General features: G+C 44.4%; 1 protein-coding gene across 3 annotated transcripts in view; it reads right to left on the reverse strand.

The window, feature by feature from the left end:
- Positions 1-4512: 4512 nt before the first annotated feature.
- Positions 4513-21612, reverse strand: part of LDB3 (LIM domain binding 3) — a 60252-nt gene continuing 43152 nt past the window's right edge. For all 3 annotated transcript variants that reach the window (XM_060103295.1, XM_060103285.1, XM_060103323.1), the window contains 5 exons: positions 19916-20330; positions 18545-18725; positions 17809-17929; positions 12529-12644; positions 4513-7160 (listed from right to left, as the gene is read on the reverse strand). In XM_060103295.1, coding sequence (XP_059959278.1) covers positions 7071-7160; positions 12529-12644; positions 17809-17929; positions 18545-18725; positions 19916-20330 — 923 coding nt within the window. In that variant the 3' untranslated portion in view covers positions 4513-7070. The remainder of the gene's footprint in view (positions 7161-12528; positions 12645-17808; positions 17930-18544; positions 18726-19915; positions 20331-21612) is intronic.

Genomic DNA, 21612 nt, shown 5'->3' on the forward strand with positions numbered 1-21612 from the left:
CCTAATATAAACTACTGACTCTGGGTGATAAGATGTGTCAATGTAGGTTCACTGATTATAACAAATGCACCACTCTGGTGGGGTATGTTAATAATGCGGAAAGCCATGCATGTGCGGGGACAGGGGGTATATGGGAAATCTGTTTACCTTCTGCTCAGTTTTGCTATGAACCTAAAACTGCTCTAAAAATAAAGTCTATTAAAAAAAAAGGAATATTGCCCAAGTTGTTGATGGTTTAACTAAGTGTAAGTGGAACGTTGAAAAAAATTATTTGACATTAGGATTGTCCTGGGAAAGTCAGAGCTCAGGAAAGCCTAAACCAAAACTTTAGGCAATGTTTCCCAAATTGGAGTTCCATATTCTGTTCTCAAATAAGTTAAACAGGTTTCTTTATTGAGGGACTCAGCACCCACACAGCTCCCATGTGTGTTGTGAATCTCTAGGGTGAATAGCATATGCAGCTATTTCCTAACATTTGATCCAGAACCCATTCTTCATGCCATGTTATCATTCACGAGCTTAAGTCCAGCTGAATGCCAGTGCCACTGGGCAGAGCCACTTTAAATAGTCAAAATATTTCTCCTCAGAACTAACCCAAAATAATTTAGTCATTTACCTAAATTATTAGATACATAATTTGGCTGATTCCATTCCATGAGAACAATGTTTTCTGTCTATTTTATTCACTATCATGTTCTCAGTGTCCAGAGCAGTGCCTGGCACACATTCGGTGTTCAATAAATATTTTTTGAAAGAATGAATGAATAAGCAAATGAATAAACATTTTTTTATTATTTAAGTTTCAGGTGTACAGCATTATGATTCAACATCTGTACACACTACGAAGTGATCAATTTCACAAGTCTAGTTGCCATCCATCACCATACAGTTGACCCCCTTCACTTCTTTCACCCAGCCCCCCAATCCCCTTCCCCTCTGGTAACCACTCATCTGTTCTCTGTGTCTGTGAGTTTATTTTCTTTGTTCATTTGGTTTTTTTTATATTCCACATATGAGTGAAATCATATGGTATTTGTCTTTCTCTGTCTAGCTTATTTCACTTAGCATATATCTTCAAGTTCCATCTATGCTGTTACAAATTGCAGGATTTCATTCTTTTTTATGGCTGGGAGTATTCCATTGTGTGTGTGTATATATACAAACACACACATATATATGTGCATATATATCACATCTTCTTTATCCATTCATCCATTGATGGACACTTGGGACACTTAGATTGTTTCTATAGTTTGGCTATTATAAATAATGCTGCTCTGGCACTATTTACAATAGCCAAGACAGAAATAACCTAAATGTCCATTGACAAATGAATGGATAAAGAAGATATGGTATATATATATATATATATACATACATATATATATATATATATATATATATATATATATGTATGTATATATATATACAATGGAATATTACTCAGCCATAGAAAAGAATGAAATAATGCCATTTGCAGCAACATGGATGGACCTACAGATTATCATACTAAGTGAAGTAAGTCAGAAAGAGAAAGACAAACACTGTATGATATCACTTATATGTGGAATCTAAAATGCAACACAAATGAACATATCTACGAAACAGACACAGACTCACAGATATAAGGAACAGACTTGTGGTTGCCAAGGGGGAGGAGGGGTGGGAGAGGGAAGGATTGGGAGTTTGGGATTAGCAGGTGCAAACTATTGTGTATAGGATGGATAAACAAGGTCCTACCGTATAGCACAGGGAACGATATTCAATATCCTGTGATAAACCATAATGAAAAAGAATATGAAAAAGAACATATATCTGTGTGTGTGTGTGTGTGTGTGTGTGTGTGTGTATAAAATAACTGAATCACTTTGCTATACACCAGAAACACAACATTGTAAATCAACGGCACTTCAATAAAATTTTTTTTAAAAGCTGCAGTAGGGGCTTCCCTGGTGGCACAGTGGTTAAGAATCCTCCTGCCAATGCAGGGGACACGGGTTCAATCCCTGGTCCAGGAAGATCCCACATACCACGGAGCAACTAAGCCCATGTGCCACAACTACTGAGCCTGAGCTCTAGAGCCCACGGGCCACAACTACTGAGCCTGCGTGCCACAGTTACTGAAGCCTGCGTGCCTAGAGCCCATGCTCCACAACAAGAGAAGCCACCACAATGAGAAGCCCACGCACCGCAACAAAGAGGGGCCCCCATCACCGCAACTAGAGAAAGCCCACGCACAGTAATGAAGACGCAACGCAGCCAAAAATAAATTAAAAAAAAAAAAGCTGCAGTAATGAAAAAATAATGCTGCTGTGAACATAGGTGTGCATGTATCTTTTCGAATTAGTGTCTGTGTTCTTTGGATACATACCCAGAAGTAGAAGAGCTGGTTCATATGGTGGTTCTATTTTTAATTTTTTGAGGAATCTCCATACTGTTTTCCACAGTGGCTGCACCAATTTACAGTCCTACCAATGGTGTACACGGGTTTCCTTTTTTCCACATTCTTGCCAGCATGTTATCTCCTGTCTTTCCCATAATGGCCCTTCTCACAAGTGTGAGGTGATACCTCATTGTGGTTTTGAGTTGTATTTTCTTAATAATTAGTGATGAATATCTTTTCATGTGTCTGTTGGCCAGCCATACGTCTTCTTTGGAAAAATATCTATTCAGATCCTCTGCCCATTTTTTAAATGGGTTGTCTGGCTTCTTATTGTTGAGTTGTATGAGTTCTTTATGCACTTTGGATATTAACCCCTTATGGGACATACAGTTTGCCAAGTATGGCCTTTATTATGTTGAGGTATCTTCCTTCTATACCCACTTTGTTGACAATTTTTCTTATAAATGGATGTTGAATTTTGTCAAATGCTTTTTCTGCATCTATTGAGAGGATCACATGATTTTTAGCCTTCCTTTTATCAATGGATTTATCATGTTGATTGATTTGTGGATGTGGTAACATCCTTGTATCCCTCAAATAAATCCACTTGATTGTGGTGTATGATCCTTTTAATGTGTTGTTGGATTTGTTTTGCTAATATTTTGTTGAGGATTTTTGCATCTATGTTCATCAAAGATATTGGCCTATAATTTTCTTTTTCTGTGGTGTCCTTGTCTAGTTTTGGTACCAGGGTAATGCTGGCTTTGTAAAGTATTGAACAAGCAATTTTTATTTGGTCCACAGTTCCTTGGTGAAGAGGGCAGAAATTTTGGTACCAGGTAATTATACCAAATTCTGATTCACATGGTTCATACTTCTGGGATATTTGTGGAATATTTATTCTTGCTGCTGGTTTTCCCAATGTACTTTTTCTGGATGGACAAGTTGAAGGCATTAAGAAAATCAAGCAGGAGTGAGGAGTTCTGAGCCCACTCTATTGGTGATAATAACAAGGAACATTTGCATTGCAATTTTCTTCCAAAAGTTATTACATTTGGCTCTCAAAACAAAATGCAGGTGTTATTACCTTCATTTTCAGGTAGATATGCAGGCTTAGAGAGACTCTTCTGATATCAGGTGGTATTAGATTAGCCTTGATCTAGCCTTTATAAGACACTGGTCTTATCATGTCAAAGTCTATGTTTATTTCATGGCACCTAGCTGCCTCCCTAGCTGGTTGTGTATATGCCGGGAAGCCACTTCCCCTTTCTGGGCCTCAGTTCGTACATCTGGAAAATGCCCAGGTGATCTCTTAGGTTCCAACTTTAAGTTCTGTGACAATGAGCCTTTTTCTCTCCATCATCTCTTTGAAAAATTGCTATAGCTTTACAAAGACTAAAATAAGAAGATTTTATTTCTCTTTGAAAATCTGATTAGGGTACTAAAAATCAAATAAATTATGAAAAATATCCCTTTCTTTTAAAGTAATGCCTAGAAATAGAATACCTTGAAAAAGAATGAATTGGTTGTGTTAAACATAGTACCCTCCGAGGGGTCTTCATTATTTTAAAAAAATGCCGTGAGAGGATTTTACTCTAGCTTATTTCAAGACAAAAGATATGGAAGAAAATATAGCAACTTTTCTAGAAATCAAGTCATTTAGAACAGAAAAAAACAAATCTGAACTAGCTAAATAAATCTAAAGTAGCTAAATAAATAAATCTTTCCAAAAGGAAAAGGCCAAGCCTGGTCTTCAGGTTATTATTTACTTGGTAAATTCATTTTGTATGCAAAACATTTGTATTATCCGCATATCCTTGTCTGTTTAAACAAGACGATTAAACTGCTGTTGGGCCACATAGCCAAAAGAGCAAGTGAGTTATATGTTTCTTCTCCTTAGGGCATTTTGTTTTGTCTCAAACTTTTATTTGCAGCCATATAGAAATAACCTACTTTTGGTTGTCACATGAAGAAACTTTACACAGAAAAATCTGTATTTGCACATCTGTTTTAGGATTTTATTTTGCTAAAAAGAATTCACACAGGCCAAAAAAAAAAAAAAAACCATGCAAAATATTTTTGTGCACACTTCTAACACACTATATTCCACTTCTGAAATGTTAAAAATTTTAAAAAATATCCTAAAGCAAGAGTACTTGGGTTGAAAAGTTAACATTATAAAAGCTAGATTCCTAACACAAACACTGCAGACATAAGTCACTCAGTTGCAAAAAGTTAATGTTTATAAATGTTAAATAAATGTCAACAATGAGGAGACAAGAACTGTAGATCCAAAGTGTACTCCCCACCATGAACTATTAAAAATTGTGTTTGGTGTTGTAGGGACATCCACGATGTTAACTTGAAATAGACACAACCTTAACCCAACACTACGCCAAACTTACAAACATCGAGGGAACAATATTCAGACTACCTCCTTTTCCTGCTACCTTTAAAATGTTTGTTGCTGTCGTTGATTTTGTGTTTTGGTAAATAAAAGAGTCCCTCAGAATCTGCACTAGCTCTGAAATGCAGAAAAACCGATGCAATAAATGACTATGATGAAGTTCTCCTTTGAGATTTTACTTTTCTTTTTCATGATCATACACGTTTTAATGGGCACACTTGTGTGTGTGTATATGTAAAATCTTTTAAACGATATTTTTGGAAACAAGTCTAGGGAAATTTTTTCCCTTTCCTCGAGACCAGTCCCTGATAATTTAAACGTTGTGGGGGTTTTTGTTTTTGTTTTTTAAGAGAAAACCTGCCTAGAGCCTTTCTGTACAGTCAGCAACCTCCTTGTTCCTGTGTATTTGAACTTTCCAAAAATAAAAGAATGCTTGTTTGCAACTCTTGAAAAATCTCCAGGCACTCCCTGCAGATTTTACTCTGCCTGGTGCTTTATATTGACTTTTTCCCTGCACCAGAAGTAAAGAAGGGTCCTGTGGTAGGAGCACGCTTATGTCCCTCCTGGTGCTCCCTGGGGGATGTTGGTGACTTCACCCTTGGAAAAAAAACCTCAGGCCTTTTGTTAGAGACACATCTAGCTGCTTCCTTCTCCCTCAGGTAGAAAGGCAGTCCCCTGGAAGCCTCAGTTCTCAGAAGAAAAAGTATTCTAATGCATTCTCATAAAACATTTCAAACATGCAAAGAGAAAATCCAAAACAGGAGTGAGGAGAGAGTAGCAGTGATTTGGAAGAGAGCCTAAATATTGTGCTCAAGTGAGAAACATCCACTCAAACCACCTGCTTCAAGGCCATGTTCAATGAGCATAATAACAGCGCTTCCTAAAAGGGAAAGAGACTATACCACTTCCAACCTCAAAAACTAAGCTTCTCTCTTTATCACCAAGCAGCTTTAAAATGCTTACTTAACTCAAACTATCACTAATACTTTAAGGAAGTTTGAAGACCCAAGTCTATTTCAATAAATGCTTAAATAATTGCTAGATCAACTCAGCTCATACTTTTTCAAAATATTGGCCAAAATGGCAAACGTGTATATATCATATATCATCTTTCCCTTCCAGCAGTCAACACAATTGTATATAATCAGTGTACTGCATTTAAAGGAAGATACGAGAAGGATGGAGCAGCTCTGAAGTGGGAGGTCCTGCCAGCTCGTGCGTTCTTACTGAGGTTGGCAGAAAGGAAGGTCCCTCTTCCCCACCCAGAGTTTGGGCATGTTCTCAGCCTCTTCTGCCATCCTATTTCAGACACTGTCTCTCTTCTTTTCCACAGGTCACTAAGCCTGTTGGGGGGAGGGGTGCTGAGGAAGACTTCAGCAGTGAGCAGTCATAGTATTGGGAATGAAACATGCACAAGACTAGACGTTCATGCTAATGAACCTCGTAAAGTCAAACAGAGGCCAAACACAGCCCAGAGTCGTTTTAAAATCTCCTCTCACAAACAGCAAAGCAAAACTGGAAAAACCCAATTCCACCTTCCCACCACAACTCAAAAAGAAGCTAAGCTTTCTGGGGACATTGGATGTTTCAGACTGAAAGAGGGTAGCTGAAGAGCCCTTCTTTCTTCAGCTGTCTGTGGTGCAAGCCCGACCCTTTCCTGAAGCCCTGTCGATTGCCCAGAGGCTCCCAGAAGACATCCCTCCGATGTCTGGGCTCCCTTGAGAATGTTCAAGCCTGTGCAGGGTCTGAAGTCTGATGCGCAGAGGTAGCTCCATGACGGGAGTAATGGAATAACACTTCCTTTTTTGGTGAGGAAAGCCCAATCGGGTCTTAGCTAACAAGCACTCAGCTATGGCTCTAAAAATACCCTGCAGCGAGGGCTGTTTGGCACTTCATTTTGTTTGCTGGAGAAGCTCTAAAGAACTCCGCAGAATGCTTCAGATTCTCCATAACTGCTCTGAGCTCTGTCCCTGCTCTGGTGACCTCAGGGAAGTGTATCGCGTGGGGAAAGTTACTTTTTCTTTTTCACTTTTGAGTTCTTGGAATTCTGTCCTCAGTGTTTGGAGTACAATTCCAGTCTTGGATTAATTACTAGCTTGGTTCAGGAATCTTCATTTGGCTTCGAGTCTGAACTATGCAAATGCACAATCTGTGTGCAGAAGAAAGGACTAAAATTATACTTCAAAAGGGCTCAGTCACTTCCTGTCTTCTCCCTTTTCCCCCCAGAAAGAAACATCAGCCTCCTTGAATCCTTCGTTGCCAGCAGACACCCTGGGCTCCCTACACGTTGATGGCGTGTGCATGCTTCTTGCACAAGGGTTTGTCCTTCTTGGAGTAGAACGGCTGCCCCTCCAGATTCACGTGGCAGACCTGGGACAGAGAACAGATAGGCATGAGACAGCCCATGAGGCAGGGGGACACAAACAAAAGATCTCAGCCACCCGTTTAAGACAAAGTGCTGTCACAGGCAGACGGGAGAAAAGGCAACAGCCTGCCTCTCCCTACCACAAGTGCTTGACAGCTAAAGCAGTGTAGATGCGTTGAGCTATCTAAAAGTCAAGACTTCCCAAGAGGAACACGGAATAAACTCAAGTTAAATTAAATTAAATTAATGGAATACGGAACATATACACAATAAGGTGATCAACTGATGCTATCCAAAATTTATAAGGAACCAATACAAATTCATAAGTCAATATCCACAGAAGTGATTAACACCTAAAGAAATATAAAATGTCAGAAAAATGATCCTCACTAATAATTAAAGGAAAAATTAATTAAAACCTCCATGAGATATCACTAGACACCTGTTAATCTAGCAAAATAAATAAAACGAAAAGCCTCAATATCTTGTCACCTTTAACCTTATATGACTGGAGCCAGAAAATGAAAAAAAAAAGTAATCAGTCAAAAGTCAGCAATGCCAAAAGGGGATCAGGCCTGCTTGTCACTGCTAGGGACACATGGATCAGCCCAGCCTTCTGCAGGGGATGTAGCAACACTGAAGAGAAGCCATGAAGATGTGCCTGCCCTGTACCCCAGTAACACCACTCTGGAGAATTTCATCTTGCAGCAACTATTGCACAGAACAGGAAAGCAACATATGCTCAACTACAAACTGAAAAACGACTAAGATTTCTCTCAATGGGGAGATGATTAAGTTAATTTTTATGGTGCATTTTTCCAATGACAGGCCACCACGAAAAAATTAATCAAATATGGCAAAGTATATGCAGGAAAACACTGACTGAAAAAAAAAAAGAGGCAAAATTATATATCCCCATGATGACAACATATGAGTGCAGTTTGAAGATGCTGACAAAACAAAAAGAAGGGAGATCAGTAATATTTGTTGAGACTACTGCGGGTCAAGTACGATGCCAGACACTCTGTATACATGGTCTCATTTTTTTTTTAAATCTTATTTTATTTTTGACTGTGTTGGGTCTTCGTTGCTGCATGCGGGCTTTCTCTAGTTGCAGTGAGCAGGGGCTACTCTTCGTTGTGGTGCATGGGCTTCTCATTGCGGTGGCTTCCTTTTGTTGCAGAGCGTGGGCTCTAGGTGCACGAGCTTCTGTAGTTGTAGCATGCGGGCTCAGTAGTTGTGGCAAGCGGGCTCTATAGCACAGGCTCAGTAGTTGTGGCACACAGGTCCAGTCACCCCGCAGCATGTGGAACCTCCCTGGACCAGGGATCGAACCCATGTCCCTTGCATTGGCAGGTGGATCCTTAACCACTGCGCCACCAGGGAGGTCCCTACATGGTCTCATTTAATTCCCACAAAAATTTTATGAGATAGGTATGACTGTTCCCCATTTCACAATTGAAAGCTGAGGCTCAAAGAGCCCAAGTGTCTTGCTCAAGTCACAGACCTAGTAAGTTGTAGAACCTGGGCATCCATATTCAGGTCTGCGAGACTCCAGTTCTAAGCTCATTCTCCCCACACCTCATAGCAGAGAGGGGCTATGTTTACTTGAAATTGTTCTGGGTTTACGGACTTGTATCGAGGTAGTTCACTAAGCTTGCTGGACTACCAGTATGAGGTCTGGTCCTGGGTGGGCAATCTGGCAATTGCCCGTCAGCTGGGAAGTCACATAGGCTGGGACAGGCCCTAGCCTCAGAGAGGGCACTGAAGATCCCTAATGGGGAGCAGAATTGGGGACCACATCTAGGACATTGACATGAGAGGAAGTGCAGGTGGAATTCCCAGGTACAGGTAGGCATGAGGATACAGAAATCACCCTTCCGAGATGAGCTTGGGCCACTGAGCATGTGTCCACTCCAAGAAAGCTGGAAAGAAAAGTGGCATCATGGTGGTCCCAACTGTGAGGCCCTGATGGCCCAGTTGAGGATGTTATACCTGAGACCACACAGGGCTGCTAATGGGCTCTGGAAGCCAATGACCTGAGAAAGTGTCTCAGAACATCCCAGGTAGATGCAGTGATATTGAGTGTAACCAGGCTCCTGTGGTGGCCTCAAGCTGTGGTGACAACTTGGAGACAAGTCTAAGATGGTGGCACCCAAGATCCAACTGGTGGGAGAGATAGAAAGGCAGCTCTGGAATGAGTTGGCAAGGAGCTGCTGGTCGACAGCCGGGGCTCTGGCTAGGAGACCCTGCCTGGTCTGAGACAGTGCTGGTTGCTTGTGAAAACCCTGGATGAGTCAGGCTGGAGAGGGTGTTGGGAGACTGAAGACCAAGGAGTGAGGAAAGGCCAGAGCCTCAGAGGTGGCTCACTGATAAGATGAGACCGAGGGCAAGAACTGTCATAGAGAGGTCGTACTCAGTGCCTTGGGCCAGGAGCCTGCAGGTGGGATGCAAGGGGGCTCCATGGTGGAGGAGGCCTCCAACCTACCCATCACAGCGGCACAGCAGGGATGGTCCAACCCCCAGGCTCTGTGGTCAAGTGGCAGCAGGGCCTGGCTGGGAAGGAGTGGTGGCCATAGAGTGCTGACGACAGAGTGGAAGGCGATGAAATAGGCCAGCCGCAGAGGCCCCTCGACTGCCCACAGAAGTTACACCACAGCACGTCCCTTCCTGGTACCCACACCAACTAGATACCGACTAGACTTAAAGGAGAAGAAGGGCCAGTAAGACATCTTTCCCCAACTAAGGTAGGACTCACATCCTTTCCATCAGAACTCAAGTGCCAGAGCCAGACAGGAGGTAAACCCTCACCCTGACCCACACTGTCCTTCTCAGCCTTCATTTTATATGCTTGGGACTTTAGAGATGTTGTTTTGTTCTGTTCATTAATTGCTCATATATGTCAGCTTTGTTTTCCTTTCAAGATTCTAAATTCCTTGAAGGTAGAGACTTGTTCTGGGAGACTTTTGTATTCCCAAAACTCAACTGAATTAGTCTGAAGTATGTGCTCCCCTGAGATCTAACTGATGGGGAAACAGCATGTCAGCTGGAAGAGCTAGTCCTGATCTTCCTTTCTTATTAGTTTTTTTTTTTTAAGTTACAGGAAAATATATGCTCATTAAAAGTGATTTGGAAATACAAAGTGATGGAAAAAGGACCAAAGGGAAAAAAAACTGAAAGTTTTCCAATCAAAATATTGCTTTCCAAAAATCAAACCATATTCCACTTTGATATAGCTTCATGGGGCAGTGAGTGCTATTCAGGGCTAGTTTGGGGGAAGGCGTAATGATTCTTTGTGCTGATTCTCCAGAGGACGGGATCTGACTGGTTTCTTTGGGCAGACCCTCTGGGCAGTGCTGTGGGTCTTTCACACCTGACTGGAACTTATCTGTAATCTCAGCCTGAACAACCCTAGGCTTTACCGCTTCTTCTTGTCTCTCTCTGGGACTTGTGCCATCATGACTCGGCCAAACACAGCAAGCTTGAGGGAGCAGACACATGCTCACCTTTGCATGATTCCCTCTCCATGTGACACAGACCTCTCATCAGCCTGCCTTTGGAGAACAGGCCTCTACGCCTCTGTCTTCCCTGGACCTCCTCCAAGTCTCTTAGATCTTTCTAGAAGTTGGGTAACCAGATTTGCAGGCAGCATCTTAGGATCAGACAAGCCATGGCTTGAAGGTAAGGGTCAGAAAGCCCTGTACGGTGCCTCTCTGAGCTGTGGCTCTTCAGGGGACAACCCCAAAGCCAGTATATTTATATTGTTGTCCCTTTTTAGAGGGGAGGTCCTGATATAGTTTAAGGACCTTTAGGGTTCCTTATTAAGGACCTTTAAGGACCTTAGGGTTCTCTAGGCAATTAGAGAATCTGTTCAAAGGGCTGGAAAAAGTGTTATGGATTGAACTGTGCTGCCCTAAATTCACATGTTAAAGTCCCAACCCCGAGTACCTCCAGCCTATCCAGCACAGGGACATAGCAGTGACCTTATTTGGAAATAGGGTCTTTGCAGACTTAATTAAGACTGAGGTTAAGATGATGTCATATGGAGTACGGTGGGCCCTTAATCCAATATGACTAGTGTCCTTATAAGAAGGGAAGAGACACAGAGACAGACACCTGCACAGAGGAGAGTGTCATGTGAAGACACAGACACACAGAGGGAAGGCAGCCTTGTGCCAATGGAGGCAGAGATTGCAGTTATGCAGCTACAGTTCAAGAAACACCAAGCATGGCTGGCAACCACCAGCAGCTATAGGAGAGAGAACAGGTCCCTGCTGACATCTTGAATTTGGACTTCTAGCCCCCAGAACTGTGAGAGAGTAAGCTTCTCTTGTTTAAGCTATTCAATTGTGGTACTTTGCCATGGAAGCCCTAGCAAACTAATATATGGAGTGAATACAATGCACCCCACAGATGGGAGGGGATATAGAAATGAAGTATAAAAGCTGAAGTGAATTGCAGTAAACTTTATACCTATGGTTGTCCTATGTCATAAGTCTATAATAATTGTTCAAGTTTAAACTATGTAGACCTTTCACACATTCCCAAAATTTACCTTGAGCAGCTCTGGTTAAAAAAAAAAAATAGCAGTAGTAGTACATTGATTTTCCCAAATAAAGTTTAGTCAGCTATAGACTCACATTACGGGGCTTTATCAGGGACGACTGTTTTCGAACTCTAATGCAGACTCTAAATGTCGGCAGGCCCATTGCCCTGCCCCTTCCCCAACCCAAAGCCCTTGGAAGGAAAACGTCAATCTCACGGTAAAAATGACCTGGCTGTTCAGCAGAAATAAACTGCACATGGTTAATACTTAATCTAGGGCTTATCTCCTGGCAACTATATATCGAGAACAGGACCATTTAGGAAAATGAAATGATACTCAGCCCTGATTTCTAAAGATTCAGTCAAAAGAAAACTTATCTCAGCTTTTCATAGGATTAGTCAATAAGCTCCAATCTGGTGTTCATGGTGAAAATTTAGGGGAAAACCGTTGAATCATGTCATCATATCTTAAACGACCTATAACCATGGGAAGCCACCTGCCCCTATTAAATCCCAACATCATTCACTCCTCCCACCTATTGAGAGCATCGCTGTTGAGGAAAGCTGCTAGTTTGCCAGATCCTAAGACACTCTTCTGTCCTTAATGAAGTGGAGAGTAACAAAGCCATATTGCTTAATAAATCATTATTAGTAATAAAACTTTGCTCAGCTATGACATACCAAGGCATCATGGTATTTGCTGGCTTTTAAAAATGACAGAATATTAGAATGCCAGAGTTGAAAGGGATGTAAAGGGTTGGTCATCTGGCCCCATTTGGTCCCTCCTGCCTCTTCTCAGAAAGTCAGAACCCCAAGCAAAAAACATACTGCGCAAATGAAGCAGGTGTCGTGCCAAGTATGCCCCAGGGCTTCGATAAACTTGTCACCGGCCTCCACGGGGAAATCGCAGCCGTGACACTTGGTGCTGAACAGATTGATGTAGTCTGAAATGAAAGGCAGAGAGTAAGGACCAGGCATCCAGGCAGGCTGGGAGGAGTGTCCCAGCCACATCAACCCAATGTCAGAACAACCCCCCAAATCACTGGGCTGGGGGCGGTGGCTGAAACCTAATTGGTTATTTGTCACCTTGAAGACAAAATACTCAGTGACATGATTGGTTTTTTCCTTTTCCAATAATTTGCACTGGTGTGGTGCAGATTCAGGCTTAGTCACCACCCTGTGCTGGTTTGATCTGCAAACACTTTCTGGAACTGTCATTAACTTTCTGCAGGGTGATTTTCTCCTCTGCTCTGTCAGGTCTTACGGTCCAAACAGACCAATCCCAAAAAAGAAAAAAAAAAATCCTATTTCCCAGCAGCTCTGCTTATTTTGGATGAGTGAAAGCCTTTAACATTTTTTAGAGTTGTAGCATGTTCTTTGCTTGATCATTCTTCTGTCATTGGGCATCTGTGTTGATAATAAATTTTCACTACTAGAAGCAATACCTGAGCTACTTTGTTGGGACATGTTCCCCTCCCCCAGCCAAAGAGATAATAATACCAAATATTATTTACATAATGCTTTACAGTTTACCAAGCATCCTCACCTAGATTGTATTATTTGCTAGTATCTCAATGTCAAGGTCTACGTATTAGTTTTTTTGTGTGTGTGTGGTACGCGGGCCTCTCACTGTTGTGGCCTCTCCCGTTTCGGAGCACAGGCTCCGGATTCGCAGGCTCAGCGGCCATGGCTCACGGGCCTAGCTGCTCCACGCATGTGAGATCTTCGCGGACCAGGGCACGAACCCGTGTCCCCTGCATCGGCAGGCAGACTCTCAACCACTGTGCCACCAGGGAAGCCCTATGTATTAGTTTTCTTTGTACTCCCAGCACAGGGCCTGGCACACAAGTCAGTACCCAACACATATGTCAAATGAATGAGTGAATGGATGAATCACTGAATCAATAAATTAATGAATAAACTTAATCTTGGCGAAATTGTTTTTGTTCTGTTTTGCGGATGAGGCTGGAAGAGGTGAAGGGCCTGGCCAGAGCCACACGGGTGAGACAGTGGGCCAGGCCTGTGCTTCTCAGCCCCAGTTGTCCGGGCCTGGTAGTGGGCAGCACTCCCATTGCACTCACTGTAGAGCTCTCCTAGATTCTTCTAGAAGAATCTCGATGCCTTTTACAAAGCCTTCATTCCCCTAGAAGTGTACTTGTCTCTCCACAGCTCTGCCACAGTTGACTTTTTCTTACAGAGGTTTTCTGCTCAGATCTCCTTGTGGACAGTATGCCTAGTCACTGTCTCAGACCACCTGCTGAGAGTCAACGTGAAGTGGGGGCTATGAACTTAGGTTCTGAAGAAAGAAAGACCTGGGCTCAAATCCCATCTCTATCCAGGAATTGTTCAAATCTGGGGCAAGTCACCTAACTTCTCAGTGCCTCAACTTTCTCATCTATATAATGGGAATAACTATACTACCTAACTCATGGGGCTGTCATTCAGTTATCTATTTGCCATGGAGCTTTTTAGATAAGTTAAATATCTCTTGCATACTTTTCCAATGTATGGTTTCCCCTTTGGGATTTAATTATAGTTTGTCACGCAAATGCTCTTATATACACCACAGCCCATCAATCTTGTTTCTGACAAAATACTTCATTTCTTCAGTGGGAAAAAACCTGTTGCCTCACCAGAGCTAGGAAAACATCATTCTGCGTCCTTTAGAGAATTATGGCAGGTTTATGGTTCACTCTGTGCTCTGTAGGAACTTACTAGTGTGGGGTGAGAAGCAGGGCTATAGGCTAACCCATCTCCACTCAAGGGCAAGCCCTGCACCCCACTTCTGAATTCTCTCTCATTCTGCCCAGTTGGTCTCCAGATGCCCTGGATTCTCTCCTCCATCTTCATGCCACTGTATGAACTGGATCCTGGGCTTGGAAAACCCTTCTCACTTTGTCTACCTGAATCTCTGCAATCCTTTGGGCTGCCTTCCTTCTGGGAAGACCTCATCCCCATCCCACCCAAGAGAGATGAGACAGCATTCCTGAGGGCTTCTCCTGGGCTTCTCTGCCTCCCCATTCATTCATTCATTCATTCATTCATCTATCTATTCATTATCTTTTAACTGTCCATTTATGTGCCAGCATATCAGACATTGATAGGTCTGCTTGAGGTTTTTCAGGGCAGAGTCCTCCGCTCTATGCTTAGCGCCCTTCACAGGAACTGGCACACATTTGATGGATAAATGATGAGTGAACAAACAAAGATATGTTTCAGAAAATCTTGTTAAATAGTGATTCCTTCTCCTGTTGTGCAGCCTACGTTTTTTCACAGATTAAGCTCTTTCAATGGCTCAAATTTATTTCTGGAATGTCTAGTCCTGCCTACTGATTAATTTTTTTGCTTTAAACTTGATTTTGTACTATCTGTAAAATTGTCACTTTGTTTTATAATTTGGTATCACAGGTGTGATCCTAGTACATTTTTTTAAATTAATTAATTTATTTATTGGCCGCACCCCACGGCCTGTGGGATCTTAGTTCCCCAACGAGGGATTGAAGCCAAGACCCCTACATTGGAAGCGCAGAGTCTTAACCACTGGACTGCCAGGGAAATCCCCTAATACATTTTTTTAAAAAGCTGGTATTTTCCTCATTTATTCTACAAAAGGGGAATGTAATTGGTATTAAATAAAGTTTGTGCATGGGCCTTTCCCACCAGGAAAATAATCTAGTTTCTCATTTATGTATTCCTTCCTTTATTTCTCCTATTAGGTCTTTATAATTTTCTTTGGGACTGGAGGGAGAGGGGCAAAGGGGAGTTGTTTAATTGGTATAGAGCTTCATATCTGCAAGATGAAAAAATTCTGGAGATCTGTTTCAGATCAATCAACAGTATGAATATACTTAACGTTACTCTACTGTACACTTAAAAATGGTTAGGATGGATACATGTATATGTATGACTGAGTCCCTTTGCTATGCACCAGAAACTATCACAACATTGTTAATCGGCGATACTCCAATATAAAATAAAAAGTGGGGCTTCCCTGGTGGCGCAGTGGTTGAGAGTGCGCCTGCCGATGCAGGGGATACGGGTTCGTGCCCCGGTCTGGGAAGATCCCACATGCCGCGGAGCGGCTGGGCCCGTGAGCCATGGACGCTGAGCCTGCACGTCCGGAGCCTGTTGCTCCACAGCAGGAGAGGCCACAACAGTGAGAGGCCCGCGTACCACAAAAATAAATAAATTAATTAATTTTTAAAAAAAGTGAAAAGCCAAAAAAACCACAAAAAAACGGTTAGGATGGTAAATTTTATATGTGTATTTTTTCCCCCACAATAATTAAAAAAAAAAAAGACAAGGTCAGAACCAAACACGGTGTCCCATGGTACAGGGACGGGGCTGACTCTGATATTTTATCTCTAGGGCAGGTTAACCAACAGGCTTGACTTTACCTCACTATTGGATCATCTAGCTCTCCTTTCTTTACTTTGTTTATAAGAATATCACCCTTTATCACATTCAACAAGCATATTAAATTTCTAATGCTCTTTCTAAAATAAAAATTAAATTGTGTTATTTCTTTACTTAAAACATCACAGTGACTCCCATTGCTTAAGGAAGTGGTTTCAAACTGTGCTTCCTGGAGAGCTGTGGGTCTCCCAGAGCCATTACAGAGCTGTGCACCCATTACCTCAGTTAATCCTCACAACAGCCTCTGAGAGTTAAGTGAAGAAGGAGAGACTCAGAAAGGGCAAGCATCCTGTCCATGGTCACACAGCCTGGAAGTGGCCCCTGCGAGCCTTCAGTCAGGGTCTCTCAGTGTGCCTAAGGCTGAGGCTAAACCTGCTTCCTTGCTGTCTTTTCCTAACACTAGACCATCCCTTTCCTGGGTCTTCTTAATCAAAACATCATCTTTGAAAATCTTTTTGGGGCGGTGTGCTAGGGAGAGGAGCACCGATAATAGTGCTAATCTATCATCCTTTCACAAGCCTCACGCATAAATTGTGGCTTATCACACATTATGAAAGTTATAATGCTTTGAGTCGACTAACAATAACAATTTGTATTGGTACCACGGCACTTTTATTAATTACCAATCATCACCATTTCCTCCTAAGAAGGGAAAAGACAGGTGTTATCTTCTCCCTTTTACCGATATGAACTCTGAGGCCAGAACGACTGAGTGACTTATTTAAAGTCATTCAGTGAGCCTCAGAGCTGGAAAGAGAATTCCAGTACCTCAGAACCCAAGAAGTTTCTTTTGTAATTTATTGTCAGGGGAAAAAACGTTTTATTTTGTTTTCCTTTTCCCCTTGAAGAACTGGAATGTTTTCTCCTTTCTGGTTTTTAAAGTCAACTAACTTACTGTGTTTCTCTTTTTGCTCTCACATTTGCTACCCAGTCAGTGCAGCTCTGCTATTCTTCATAATCAGCATGTTTCCTTTTCCCTCTTCTACTTGGTGCTGCTTTGCTAGTTCTATTGTCTTAATTTTCATGTTTTTGTTACCTTTGTTAGAACCTGCCTCAAATCTTTATCTGAAAGAGGCAGGCTATGAATCAATGAGCGTGTGAATGTGTGAGTGACTGAATGGCTAGTTAGCCAGGATGCCCAACTCTAACAGATGGCTTTGTCTTCATAATTTACCATAATTGACTCCAAGTTATAAGATAACATATAGCGTATGGGGAGAACAGAGAAACTCCGAATTCAGACAGGGAGTTGGCTGGACTCTGAAGGAACATCAGAGTCTGGTAAACATCACAGGAGCTGGGAGGGGACCTGCCTGTACTTGACGAGTTCCGAAGTTTCTTTGGTTTAATCCTCACCACAACTCTGGGAGGCAGGTGTTGATCTCCCCCTCGTACAAATGGGGAGAGTGAGGCTCAGAGAAGTTTAGTAACTCCATCAGAGTTACAAAGCCAGCCTGAAACGAAGCCTGGAACAGAACCTAGGACAAAGGCCAGAGCCAAAGCCTTTTCAGACAAGACCCTGTGGTCTTCAAATCAACATCATCTGAAAGGTGTCCCAAGCGGTCACAAGATGCCGACTTGTGGTCTGCATATTTGGTGCAGGGACAACAGCACAGCTTGAATGCGTGTGAAAGGGAACTCCTACCCCTTTCTCCCAGACTGCGGGGCCTCCCCACAGCACAGAGGTCCTACCTTTCTCACAGTAGGGCTCCCCATCTTCCATGTGGAAGAGGCTGTTCCCGAAGGGCGTCTTGCAGGCTGCGCAGACAAAGCAGGTGGTGTGCCACGTCTGCCTCAACGCATGCATCACTTCCTGGGGAAAAGAGCCTCCGCTCAGGACAGAAAGGTCCCGCGGGGAGAAGAAGGCAGGCTTAACTGCCACACCAGCCCCGGTCACTGCCGGAGCATCCCATCAGGGAGCAGGGCCCGAGAGGTCAGAAAGCGGGCCTTGGACACACCGAGGAAGGCGAGGGGCGGCAGAGGAAAGGCTCCTACGCGTGCAGCACTTGCCGGGTGCCAGGTTCCGTGTGTGCTTCCATAAGCTGTGATGCTTCACCCTCCCACCCAACCTGGGAGGGAAGTACTACCTGTTACCACCATTTTACCAAAGGGGCATCGAGGGTCAAAGCCACATGCAGGTGCACGGTGAGGTCAGGCTATGAAGCAGTAACGTGCTTTGCAGAAGCTCTGCCACCACTTCAAGCTGTGTGGCCAGGGATGTGGCCCACGGATCTCTTGCTTCACGTTCATTTACTCCCTAGTTCATTGGTGGTAAACCAACTCCCTTCTAGGATAGAAATGGAGTTGTTCTTGCTCTGTTAGCACAGCAACTTCTTGGCTTCCAAATAGGACCCCACAACCTTGCGGAGGAGGAGAGATTGGTTGGAAAAGAGACGAGGGTCAGAGGAGAGGAATGCGGCCCACTTACCCCCATGATTTTGGTGTTGCACTTGGCACAGACCGGGGCAAAGAACTGCTCGTAACACCGCTCACAGTAAACGTTGTTCTGCTCCTCCACAAAGCACACGTCTGCCAGGGAGGTCTTGCAGTAGGCACAGTTGAACTCTTCTGGGTGCCAGGAGCGGCCCATGGCTACCAGAAAGGGGCCCCTGGGGAAGCAGAGAACAGTACCTCCTCTAAAGCAGCCCCCAAAGCTTAAGACCAGATATTTCACAGCGCTCAACAATATTCACACTTTGACCCTATGACGCTATAACTTCTGTGACTGCTCTAATGAAATAACAGGAAATTCAGATAAAGCTCCATGCAAAAAGATGTCATTTCACCACTTGCAACAAACAGAGATGGGGAGGCAATTCGAACATCCACTAGCAGGGGACTGGGTAAGTATATTATGGAATATCCATTAGGTTGACTACTGATAATTGTAGTAAGAAGAGCAATGATGACAGTGCTAATGGCTAGAGCATTTATTAAGTGCTTACTCTGTGCCAGGTACCATTCAAGAAGAAATCTGCATTATTTAACGTGTTTAATTCTCACAACAATCCTATGAAGCAGGTACTATTAGGATACCCATTTTCAGATAAGGAAAGTGAGGTACAGGGATGTTAAGTAAGTTGTTCAAGGCTATAGGGCTAGTATGGTAGACCCAGGACACTAATCTGGCTCCAGATTAGTAGTCAGACAGTGGGACTGAAGAAACGCTTTATGTTTTAATTTTTACTTTTCTGAATTTTCTAATTCTTCTCTAATGAGTATATTTTTTTCTAATGATACTTTATTTTTAAATAAAAGTGTATTTTTCATATACACAAGCTCACCCCCCACACACATATGCACACACTATAAACATACTATACTCAAACAAGTACCACCCATGATCCTTGGCCTCTAAGCATGAAATGACCGTTTTCCTTTTAGTGTGGCAGATGCCCACCAAAGCCCTGAGCAGCACGGGCTTGTCTGTGGACAGACCCAGGAGCACCTCGAAAGGACGGAAAGCTGGGTCAAAACTAGCACTGTCAGCCAGCTTGCAAGAGGCCCAATAAATCTACCATCCAGACCTGCAATTCCCAGAACCCAGCCTTAGCCCAAGGGGGCGGTGCTGGCACAGGCACCATGCTGGGAGCTTCACCCACTCACCTCGTGGAATCCTCTCAACTCCCCAGGGAGGTGGGTATCACACAGGTATGGAAGCTAAAGCTCACAGAGGGTCAGACCAGATGGCAAGCCAGAGGGACCTGAGGCTGTCCTGCATGCGGTCTTCACCCTACATCTGCCTTCCCGTCCCCCTCTCGTCCCAGCACCCCAGCACAGGGGCACAGCTGGCCCTTACCGGATGATGCTGTTGCAGTGGCCACAGAGCGGAGTCCTGCTGCTGGCTGGGAAGCGCTCTGCCCTCTGGACGGTACCCCTGGCAAGGGGGGACACCTGCGGAGCTGGTGGTGGGCTGTACACAGGGGCCCCTCGGGGCAGGCCTTGCTTGCTGACAGTGGTGGTGCTCTTGCCAGGGGCAAACTTCTGAGAGAAGCTGTCGTCTGTCACCCATGGGGGACGGCTGGCAGACTCCGCAGGGCCCCCGCTGTAGGGTGCAGGATTATAGCTTGGGGCTGGCGAGGGGGTATAGGCTGGTGCTGGGGAGGGGGAGTAGGCGGGGGCAGGGGAAGGGGTGTAGGCGGGGGCAGGGGAGGCGGTGTAGGGGGTTGGGCTGTAATTGGCCCCTGGGGATGGGCTGTAGGTAGATGCAGGCACTGCAAGCCAAAAATACCCAAAGAAAAATGTGTCAGGAATTCATTTCTCCCAGCTTCCCCCGCCCCCAGCCAGAGAACTGGAAAGGACAACTTTAATATTAGAGCAGCACAATGCCAGTTTTTACAGGAGACGCTTCCCTGAACTTCTTGATGGCCTCGATTTGAAGCTGCAGCAGGGAGCCAAGGGAGATAAACAGCCGTCGGAGCAGAGCCCTCGGGAGCTTGGACAGGGCTGGGAAGGGACAGGGCTATAAATATCTGCAGCTGTGCGGGGTGCGGCTCTGCCAGGCCTTGGCTGCCAGAGGCCTGCAGGAGACAGGGACGGGGGCAGGGGTGGCTGGGCCAGGCTCATATCTGGATCCCCTGGGCCAGGAAGAGGGTGGGAGTGGGTCAGCTTGGCCTTGACTGGAAGATGCCTTTGTTTGCACTCTGACCCGTGATTTGACATCTGAAATGCCTCAATCACAAGTGTTTGCGGAACCTGGACCTAGTCCAGCCTTTGGGACAAAGCAGGTGATGGGACAGTTAGGTTTTCAGGTTCAGGTTTCAGGTTTAGCTACAATCGTTTTCTTGAAACACAGCTTGGCTTGATTTGTACTGGGGGGAAATTCCATTTTGTTTTGATTGGGGTGGTGGGTCTTGAAGGCAGCATTCAGAGGGAAGCTGGGCAGAGATGCTGGGGTGACAGAGCCTAGGTGTAGCTGCTCCCTCAGCCTGTGGCTGCCTCTGGGGGACACATGCTCCCCCTCATCACTTTGGTGGAAACTGAGAGTATGTCTGAGTAACTGCGTGGAGGTTACCAAGGAAGCCAGAGTGCAGGATGAGAATGCACTGCCCCGCTTCTAGAACTCCCTCCTCCAGCCCACTGAGAGCTGAAAACTCTTTTAGGGTGGCAACACAAAGGAGCATAGCAGCTGCTCACCCAAAGCCCTCCGAGGCCTGGGCCCTCAAAACCCAGGTTTCTAAGTTTTGCTGCCTCCCATTGCAAAGCCAGCCGGGGCAGACCCAGCTGTGTCCGGCACACATGGTCTCACCAGCTTCCCCTCCTAGGGAGGGAGGTTCCAGAAGCCTCACCTCAGCTTACAGCCTGTTCCTCTGGAAAGAGGCCTCATCCCCCACCCCAGGAAGCGTGTCGGGGCAGCCTCCCTTCCCATTCCTGAGTCTGGCCTGGCGAATGGACTGTGCTGATAGATGCTGAGGCAGCCCCCATCAGGCTCCAGCCTGGAAAGGAAGGACATTCTCAGGGCTAAAGTTCCCGGCCTGGCCTTTGGTCTCTCCCCAG

This window comes from Mesoplodon densirostris, chromosome 1, assembly GCF_025265405.1.
Source record: "Mesoplodon densirostris isolate mMesDen1 chromosome 1, mMesDen1 primary haplotype, whole genome shotgun sequence".
NCBI classification, from domain to species: Eukaryota; Metazoa; Chordata; class Mammalia; order Artiodactyla; family Ziphiidae; genus Mesoplodon; species Mesoplodon densirostris.